Genomic DNA, 10,652 nt, shown 5'->3' with positions numbered 1-10,652 from the left:
GAGTTAAAAAGATGTGCCGCGACTGAAACGAGAAGAGAAAGCTGTTCGCTGAAATGTTGTTAGGTGTCCGTAGCAGATGAAGAAATTAATTGCACAAGAATTTCAAATATTTACCTCTAATGAATAGAACAGAACTACAAAATGAAAATATAATCCTAATCACTATTATCAATTCTCCATATGTGAAATTTAAATAAATCACAGGAACCTTACTTCTTTGCAAATATCATTTTTTCTGAAAGCTCATCCCTTCAAATATCGGATGCAACTTTTTATCACATTTTTTAAACACCTGGGAGTAATTAAATAACACTTGATTTTTAGTAGCGTATTTCCAACGGTGAACCATTCTACCCTGAAGCTTAAACGCTCCTGCACATGAAAATAATTCGCGAATTAGTCATCGGTCCCATAAAACGCAGTGGAATCTCATCGCGTCGCGACGCAGACGGATCAATTTCCCGGAATTGGAAATTACGCGTCCAGCCACCTTTAGCACGTGATTATCTGTACGTTTTATACATAAAAACGTTCGAAACTCACTTATCTCGAATATAATATTTTAACATTCACACCCGCGGTACATAAAATGGGAATAACAAAAACTCTAAACTCGACTACTTATCACGTTAACATTCGAAGAGACAAGTATTCCTTTTATAAAGTTCACAGTTTTTAATGAAAGCCGCACGAGTTCTTTGCGCGATCGACGAGAACGAGGATCGTCCGCGAAGACGACGACGCGACGCGCCGAGGCGTCAGCGCGCGGCCAAGCCGGCTCGGCGCCAAAATCAGCTCGCCAGCCGCGCTTTCCGGTCGGTGTTTTATAAATACTGCAGACAGTCGAAGAGTACGGGGAACACGGGAGTCGCTGTAAAATCACAAATCCCGGCGGACACGGTTTACGGGTTTAGCGAACGTGCCCTGCGTCTCGATCACCGCTTCGAGGAAACTATCACAATTAACTCGCCTTCAGGTGAGAGTTTAGACGGAACGGGCGATTGCTCGGAGACAGACCGAGTCAAAGGTGCTAGTGACATTCCCGCAGATTAATTGTGTCCCAGGTTTGGCCGAGAGAATTCTCGGAACATGCTGCCAAAGTGCGAACGGGTACGAGTCAGTGCATCGAAAGTTGTAGAAGGAAATGTAAATTGGTGACGAGCGTATGTTCGTGGAGGGAAAGTGATAAGTAGTCTGTGTCTCGGGAAAGTGCGATAAGGGTTATACCGTTTCTGAGGCGCCAGCTCGTTTTTTGCTCGAGGAAGATCATCTCGCAGTGTCGAGTTCATTTAACATTTTTTAGGTACGGTATTCAGGCCAATTAACACAGAACATATTTGAAAGTTACTGAGTGGTCAACTTACAATGATCATCGATCAATTCTACCGATTACGAGGCCCGTAAATTTTACCCTAATTAGATACCAATTTAGACTTTGAATAATTGCTTTAGATATCAGATAAAAAATGATACTATTGATTGTTTCTTTACCTCGATAATTGATATATAAACTATCTAACAATTTCCCTAAATTATATTATATACATACATCGATCCTATTGAGAAATATCTCCTCGTACTTGTAAATAGATCAAAACATTTTAGAGAAAGAACTTCAGTCGTCAGGTAAACGATATAGTCAACAGAATTTGGCGAATGGATGTAGATACGTACGCGTCAGTCGGGATTCGCGACGGCATTTTCTTCGGTTCCAACTTGCGCAACTATAACGTATCGAAACTGCATGTAACTTCCATTATTAGCGAAGGAATAGCCGCTCGCGTGAAATTACAAACTGGAACAACTAGCTCGAGAGAATAATATACAACTATAAATTATGTAGCCAGGAATCTGTGACGTTATTTTTATCCGCGACACGTGCACTCCCATAGACGACGATCTCGTTCGAATACCCAGCCAACACTACTTCTTTTAGTCAAGAAAATTCATCAAAAATTCATTGCATTGTTTTTGCAATCATTAGGGAGCATTTCAGCGTTTGTTTTAATCATAGAGTTAGAAACTCTATGGTTTTAATCTGCAGAGTTCGAGCATACTAATTTTAATATTTCCATAGATAATGATCCATGATTCCAAAATACTTCAGTATTAAAATACAATTTTTTTAATTGCATTATTTTAAAAATTTGTTCGTTAATGTGGATATTTAATATCTAATAACTATGAAAATTTCGATGTCTCGTTATTGTCTTTATTCAAGGTTTCGAGGAACCTTGTGCACCTCTTCGCATCGCGAAAACGCATTTTCCATTGAACATGGAACGACGCGTGGCACGATTCTTTTCACGACTCGGTAACGCGATACGCCCCCGCGGTTCGAAATATCTTTTTCCATCGAGTCGAGAAGAGACCTTCCAAACGCAAAGCGTCATTCACCAAACATTTTCCTTTTTCCAGCCATTCTCCGGCTCTCTCTATCCTCATTCATGAACGGCCGCGCCACTTACGAGCTTTGTAACACCCGCGACGTCGGTACAAAGGGCGCATTATCTAAAACTTACGCTCTCGCTTTGCGGCGAGCACGTGATCGCCGTTTAAGTGGCTTTCGGCAAACTTTTTCCTACCATCCACCCAGCCACGTCATTGCGATCGGCGAACGGTTTAATTCCCGACGGGATCAATTCGCTACAAAACTTCGCCAGGCTGCATAGAGTTCCTAATTCTACACGATTTACATAAACGAAGTGAAGATTAACTAGCTGGAGATTCTGGCATTTTTAACAAAGATGTGATCGAGTAAATTACACAAATGATCGTCCTGGTTATTCGATCGATTTTAGAATAAAGACTCATTGATTTCTTGGGAGATTGAAAGCTGATCGACGGCAACGTGGAGCGTTCACCGCGAAATGACAGGATGTGAGATTCGTGACCTCTACGTCGACCACATCGGACAGTTGAACGCGACTTTTGGCTCGAATTCGAGCCCGTGGTGCAGGAACGACCACCATCTGTCAGAATGAGTTTAATGAAGAAGGCCATCGGCGGGTCCATTCACAGGATACGAGAGTTCGAGCTCGAGAAGGTACGTACTCGGTTGCCGAAACAGAATCGTCTCATACGATCCGTTACCCTTCGTTTAGCGTTCGTTTTGGCAATCCTTTCCACCTGGTCCACTGGCAGCGTGTATGTAATATGATTTTTAAATCGCCTTAATTGAATAAAAGGTAGAACGGCATGGATCCATTAAAATTTGGAATAGCATGAATAAAATGATTATTGGATGCTGCACATCCGTATATTCAACAAAATTTAATTATTGGGCTCTTTCATTAAATTTAACGAATTCTGATGAAACACCTATCACACATTCATATATTTCTCGCATAATAAATTGATCCGATCATTGAATATTCACTCAAAATTTATATCCAATTAAAACAGATTTCAGCTTGATGCATCCTACCGACGAAGCTTTTGTTTCGTCGGTTTTGATTCTTCTATAAAGAGACTAAATAAAGAATTTGATATTTGGCACTATTCCTGTACCAACGAAAAGAAGATGCTTCTCCTTAAGCGAACATCAAACAAAAGATCGCATTCTTGGCCGCAATCCTCCGACAACGAATGAATCACGAACGGAATCAACAAGCTTCGAGACAACAAAGCCCAAATTTTATCCACAGAATTTATAGATATTACTTTCGTAGCGCCAGATGTACAAGATGGACTATGTACCGTGATTAACTTAGATTATTCTGCTGTTCAATCGTGATTCGAGAAGAGGTATAAAATGAAACGTTAACAGCAGGATAATCTGAGTTAATCAAAATTCGTGGTACACCCAGTATATGATTGATATATGCATTCACGGCTTAGAGATTAAGCAGTTATTAACTATTATTTAGTCGTCGCATAACTCATCTAGCCACGTTTCCAGCGACGAGTGACTGTTGACTGTCCAGAAATAGTGGTCGTACGTGCATTTACATTGAAACCGTACGACGATCTCTTCGTTGGCTGGCACTAAACCAACTCGACTGATTCCTATTTTATGACACTGCACGACGCGAATCATAGCTTATTACACATCGGCACAAATTTTGTACAAATGACGCAGCACGGCCCTACGACAACCCCGATGCGATTATTTTTTTACTATATTAATGATTTTTATAAGAATCAAGAATCTAGAACTCAGTTCATGGAGGAAAACGTGTCACGGGTTGAATACGGTCTTCCTTTTCAATTTTTTTAAACACACGGTGCGAATTGCTTTCGCTTGGAAAAATAATGTTAACACGATTACTTACGTTTTAACTAGAGCAGCAGGCGACAATTTTCAAAACAGGTCAGTCAGTTTAAAACCGGCCAGTTATCTGATTTCAACTTTCGGCTATAATAAAATCCTGGCGCTTGCAATTAGGCAGCGAAACAACGGACATTCGCGATGTCCAAATGACGAAGCTTTTTCGATCAAGATCAACGAATCGTGAATTCGATTACACATTCGATAATTTACGATCGTATTATGTTTCCACTGAGGACCGTTCGATGATTCCGTGGACGACGTTTACGACGCGCCACGTTAAATTATGCACCGGATTCATAGGCCCATTTGGCCAGGCTTCTGGTCGCTTAAGAAAAATCCTTCGTCTTTGAAAGTGCGTTATCCGTCGATCTCGCGATAGAAATCATGTCCGTGCGTCGAATTAAAAATAAATTCCTCTCGTTCATCGTTTCCTCGACAAGCAGCTGTCGTCGACGAGTCTGTCCGATGTAACTAAACCACGCGATCTCTTATGTTGTAAACAGGTAAACCTGATCGACGAGTTCGATATTCTGCAGATCGTTGGCGAGGGATGGTTCGGCAAGATCTTGCTGACCGAGCATCGGAGCACCCAAACCGAGATGGTATTGAAGGCACTGCCGAAGGCGTACACGGGACTCTCGGACTTCTTTCGCGAGTTCCATTATGGCCTGCATTTGGCCGCGCATAGGAACATCATCACCACCTACGACGTAGCATTCGAGACTGCCGGGTTCTACGTTTTCAGTCAGGAATACGCTCCGTTGGGTAACAGAATCTCTCGTCCACTACTGTATGCACGTCGGGTTTCCCTGTTTTTATCGCGTATTGGATTTTAACGCGCGAAGACAGACACTTATGCGTTATGCATGCACGCTGAGAGTGATGTTCTATGAGCCTCAGATGTGAGAGATAATGGAATATTTGATGCGAAGGGTTCTCAATAGGAAGAACATAAAACAATGAATTATTGCCTGTTGAAAATTCCGTTTTTATTCTCCGATGACTTTCTCAAGTCGTATTTCCCATTCTTCCCGTCTCGTCTCAATGACGTTTCTATTCCTTGCAGAATAAATTGTATTATATTCTATCTTTTCAGGTGACTTGACGTCGAACGTAACGGAGACTGGGTTGGGCGAGTTTCATGCGAAGAGGGTGGCGAAGCAATTGGCCGCGGCGGTGCACCATATTCACAGCCGCGAGTTGGTACACCGCGACATCAAACTAGACAACGTCCTCGTGTTCAGGAGCGATTTCTCGCGGATCAAACTGTGCGATTTCGGTGAAACGAGGCGGGTGAACACCGTGGTGCGACGACACAACGAGTGGCTGCCGTACTCGCCGCCCGAGGTACTGCAGATCGACACTGACGAGACGTACAAGTAATTATGCGATTGGCCATTATCAATAATTATCGTCGCGTCCGGAATTGGGTTGATCATTAAATTTAGAGTCCTCGTTTCGACGTCTTAATATCTTCTGGGAAATGGTATTTCGGAATTGGCTCGGGGATCACGTACGGAAGAAATATTTGGGTTAACATTCACGCACGACCTGTCGTTCGTGTAATTCGACCGTAAACGTTTGATCGATCGACAATGCCTCCGAGTTAGCCTTCTCGGATTTAGAATGATGAATGGAGCGCCTGACGAGCTGTTTTACGCGACATAAATTCTGACATTACGTAAGAAGAAAAAAATGCATAATGAACTATGATAAGAATCGTGAAATTGATCTGTTCATTGAGACTGGCTCGGTTGACGTCTCCTCCATTCAGATCGGGCAACGAGGAAGTTAACTCGTCTGATGCTCGCGAGTTCCGTGCGATCATGAATGAGAAAATATTCACGCGCGCGTGGAACTTATTTACGTTTCGCGATTTACAGAGCGCTCACTTCGCACGATGTCTGGCAATTCGGCATTGTCCTATTTGTCTGTCTGACCGGATGCCTGCCGTGGCAGAAGGCGGCGTCGGACGACCCGCGTTACACCCGATATCTAAACTGGCACAACGCTACGCTGAACATAGCCAAGAAACCGAAATTATTTCAGCTGATCAGCTCACGGGCACAGAGGTCAGTCTCTCTAACCAAGCGCCAGATTAATCTTAATTATCGCTGGACCGTTTTTCTATGGAACCAAATTCGGCATCGGAGAACGAAATTAATAACTCGCGATTTTTCACTTACGAACTGATGGCAATTTTCATGACTTAAATTGAAAATAGAATATTGTATAAAAAAAAAATAGTAATAAACTCTGATTAAGATTGTGTGAGACGTAAGATCTCTGCCAACAGTTTAAGGAATGTGGCGAAAAGTTATGTTCAATATTTCAAGAAACGAACTCTCACCAAACGATTTATTCCCGTAAATTATGTAACTTCTGTCTAATACATTTTTGTGTATCATTAATATTTTCATAGACATTCCAATGGGTTTATTCGAATGGAGAACATTGTAAAAATCTTCATGAATGAAATCGAAATTTTGCCAATCAACGAATTCAAGATAGCTCCTTTGCCTTCCAAAATTCCTAAAATTTCACACAGCTTTAATATATAATAGCTGTTAAAATTTCAGTCTTTTGTCATCGTTTTTATTCAAGGGCCATAAACAGCGAGACATGTGAATGTACTGGGGAAGCTCATGAATAGAGAAGCGTGCATTGATTCCGCGTATTAAAACAATCAACACGCTTCAGCGTGTAACGGATTCTATCGCGAAGTCACGTAAAGAGTAATACCGAGAAATGTTTCCATTCTGACACCGGTTTGTTTTCGAACTGAGCAGACGAACGAGTGAACGCGAGCAACCCCTAAGTCAAATCGTTTATTGTCTCAGGGTAAACAGAGTCATTAAACGTAGCAAGATCGTGAAACCTCGTGCAGTTTTTGATATTTCATATCTTTTAATAGACTACATGCACACTATACATCATGCATTTTTACAAGAACCGTTGTTTTTCGTTAATGGTATATGATGGAAAATTTCTGCTTCCGGATTTTGTCATGAGAAATTATAAAAATCACATAATGGATATTACAAAAAAAAAATGTGTTACATAATGTAATCATTCTAGATTTAAATATCTGTACCAATTTTCATAATTATTCTTAAGAATGTTCAAGCGATTGCTGGACCCTAAGGCCGAAAAACGACCAGTCAGCGTGTTGGAAGTGAATAAATACCTGGAGGACAGGTGGTTAGCGAAACTCGGCGCGGAGAAGGCCATGAACGGTAACGATCGATCCCAATTAAAGACTCCGTTCTCTTTCTAGCTGTAGCTCATTGATATCGACGTTCGCACAGGTGGCGCCGACGAGAGGGACGAGCTGTGCCCGTCGATGTACAGTTTCCACAGCTCCCTCGAGGAAAAAAATCAACTGCTTCACACTCTGACCACGTACGGGATTGAAACAACCGTCGACAGAGTGAAGAAGAAGGATCGTATCCGAGAGTGGATTCAGGCGAGCACTATAGTCGAGGAATACGAGGAGGACGAGTCCGATTTGAACGGGGACGTACGCGTTTACGAGGACGAAGACGAGGAGCCTAGCTCCATGAAGGGGAGACACTTCCCCGAGACGCGACCGGTCATCCAAAGCGAATCGAGGAGGCACAGAAGGAAATCGGATCCTTCGGCACCGAGGAAAAGACAACCCGTGAAACGACAGCCTACGGAGAGGAGGATTCCGTTCGCGCCACAAGTGGCCGAGGAGCGTGAGACCGTCGCCAGATTCGCGAGTTTTCCCAACGGTGATCCGAACTGGGCGTCGATGAAGAACGGGACTAACGGGAACGTCGTGCCGCCGCTCGAATTACCTGTGAACACCGAAGCTGTCGAGGAACAGAAGTCGATGGTGAACGGTCAGGTCGTGAATAATTCTACGCCGAACAATTCCCAAGAGAATTCTACGAGGTCCAAGTCGAATTTGCGGGAGGAGAGGACCGTGGAACGGGCGAACTCCCGCGATTTCAAAGAGCAGACGGTCTCGCAGCTGGACGAACGGAGCTCGCCGAGGAGTCCGCAGATACCCACGAGGAAGCATCGTTCGCAAACCGCTCCGTTTCCGGGCTCGCCGGTATTAAATGGAAGTCGAGCAGATCCCGCGAAGAGGAGCTATTCGACCGCGGTCCTGGCGCAGTCGGATCCAACGATCGGTCGATCCGCGGAGAGGTCATCGTTGCCGGACGACCAATCCGCTCGGGGCGAAGGCTCGACCCCGAGAGCGGAGCATCGATCCGCGACGCAATCAATGTCTCGAGTAGAAAATCAATCCGCGGTAATGCCGCCGCCGGCAACGGCGGTGGTGGCGGCGACGGCGGCGGTTCGAGTGGAGAATCAATTGAGTAACGCTTTGCCGGTGACCAGAAATGAGAAAACTGGACCGGCTCCCTTGGCGCAGACGAATCCGCTGACGATGTCCGTCGCGTCTCATCTCGTCATGCAGAGCTTCAACGTGTTGCAGGGGATGAATCCCGGCGATAACGGTAATCCCGTTGCTAACGTTAATTTAACACCGAAGAACAGCCCTTCGTCCACTCCCAATAAAATGTTAACCCCGAAAAACAGCCCGACCACTACGCCGGCCAGGACGTCCACCCCGCCGAAACAGAAAAATCACAAAATCGAGGAAACAGTTTTCTACGGGAAAGACCCGTTCGAGCATTACGGGATCGCGCAGGGGGCGATTTTGAGGGGGGAGGCTATTCGACAAGGCTCGATGGAAAGCGGCAACAGATCCGCCAGTAATTGAGGATCGATGTTTGACTTCGCTTTCGCGTTACACGTTGGATTTAGGCTGTTGAACCGCGCGTAGATTTGTGGACGGGACACGATACATCGTGTCACATCGGTTTGGCAATGGTTTACGCGTCGTTTCCGGTTATGCGGCTGGAGCCCTGCTGCACGGGATTACTCATGTATCGTAATGGGAAAGAGTACACGTATATTTTTGGGATCAATCAATTAATGATGAAGTAGTACAGTTGTAATTGTGAAACATTCTCAGTAATGTTTGAGGAAATCAAGCTAATAGATACCTCGTTTCCCATCAACCGAGTCATACTATAATTACGATGAAAAGAACAGTATTACAATGAAGAGAGCGAAAGGGATCTAAAAATTCTTTAACGTTTCGATTGTTATTGGCTAGATATTAAATATCGTATCGAACGATGCACTTTCCAAAATCTTAGTTTAACATATACTATTTAGTTTATACAATTAAATTATGATTTTTTAGACAAATTAAAACAGTTGTATGTAGGAAATAAAATATTTTACATTATGAAGTAATCATGTGAACATACATATGTTTCACAATATTATTTGATTTGGACACATCACATTCACCCCACAACGTAATATCTGTATACGTCTGTATTGTAAGAATCATTTGAATCATGCGTTGTAACAGCCCGTTCAGGCGATGTGGTTTTTTCACCATTTCGGTAGTTTTTCCGAATCGTCAATACTCGGGAGCAGCGTTTACATATTTTTGTATTCGGTAAAACATCGCATCCTCTGAATGGAATGCTACTGCTGGATTTATATAGTTGTCTCGAATTTAAGCGCAGTAATGTATTGTAAAAATGACTAAATTCTGATTAATAAACGAATTGAAACAAATATTGGCATTTCTATTTCACGATCCTTGGCCAAATGATTAATCACCCGTTTCTTTCGCAATGCAAATTGCACATTCATTTGCGTGAGAAATTCGAAATAAATGAATGTACAGTAGATACATACGTGTTATTACAAAAGCTGGAAATCTGCTGTTTACCTAAGTAATCAGAGCACTCAGACCTCGATAGTGTTCATGCGTTTTCGGATGCAGTACAACGGTGCACGGTTTAGATTGTACCGTTGTTTGTTGGACCGGAGCCACAACGATTCTTTCTTTTATTCTTTTCTTTCTTCTATCACTTCTTTTCACGATTCTTACATCACGTATCCGATGTAAAAATCACGTAGTGGATATTAAATTAAAGAAAAGAGTTATTTTTCGCCTTCATAATTGATACAACGATAGTAATTATTGTATCCGTGCATTTCAAAAGCTACTCGGATTACGCGGTCATCGATCGATCCACGACGGAGAACTTTTGGCACGCTTCTCCACGTTTTTCCTTTCCATTTCCATCGACGCTCTCCCGAGACGAAGGAGAGAATGATCAAGCTCGTTCGATTACTTAAGGCGATTAATAATGTTAATCGAGATCATTCATTCGATTCTAAAGCGACGTTAACCTAATTGAAATGTACATATTACATTCGCACACCGGGACGGACGTATCCCGTTCGTTCGACGTGGTCGAAGGTGTGGCCACCGGAATGTGACGTGAGTCCGATTAATTGTGATAATAGGCGGCCC

The 10,652-nt window shown here is 43.1% G+C and overlaps 1 protein-coding gene across 5 annotated transcripts; it reads left to right on the top strand.

Annotated features, from left to right (window-relative positions):
* The first annotated feature begins 806 nt into the window (after positions 1 to 806).
* Positions 807 to 9,904, top strand: LOC108626236 (hormonally up-regulated neu tumor-associated kinase homolog A). Of its 5 annotated transcripts, none has more exons than XM_026814466.1 (8): positions 807 to 976; positions 1,065 to 1,303; positions 2,802 to 3,046; positions 4,777 to 5,038; positions 5,370 to 5,652; positions 6,157 to 6,345; positions 7,391 to 7,509; positions 7,582 to 9,904. In XM_026814466.1, the coding sequence occupies exons 3-8, from the start codon at positions 2,981 to 2,983 to the stop codon at positions 9,027 to 9,029; spliced, it is 2,367 nt and encodes a 788-aa protein (XP_026670267.1). In that variant the 5' UTR covers positions 807 to 976; positions 1,065 to 1,303; positions 2,802 to 2,980; the 3' UTR covers positions 9,030 to 9,904. The 5 variants fall into 5 exon arrangements, with proteins under 5 accessions (XP_026670267.1, XP_026670265.1, XP_026670268.1 ...); XM_026814464.1 differs by having other exon boundaries at positions 1,049 to 1,303; XM_026814467.1 differs by lacking the exon at positions 1,065 to 1,303 and having other exon boundaries at positions 2,829 to 3,046.
* Positions 9,905 to 10,652: the final 748 nt, after the last annotated feature.

This window comes from Ceratina calcarata, unplaced genomic scaffold, assembly GCF_001652005.2.
Source record: "Ceratina calcarata isolate Rehan_Ccalc_2016 unplaced genomic scaffold, ASM165200v1 scaffold39.2, whole genome shotgun sequence".
In the NCBI taxonomy this organism is placed as follows: domain Eukaryota; kingdom Metazoa; phylum Arthropoda; class Insecta; order Hymenoptera; family Apidae; genus Ceratina; species Ceratina calcarata.
Note: the sequence above shows the minus strand (reverse complement) of the source record. Positions and strands in the feature narration are given on the sequence as shown.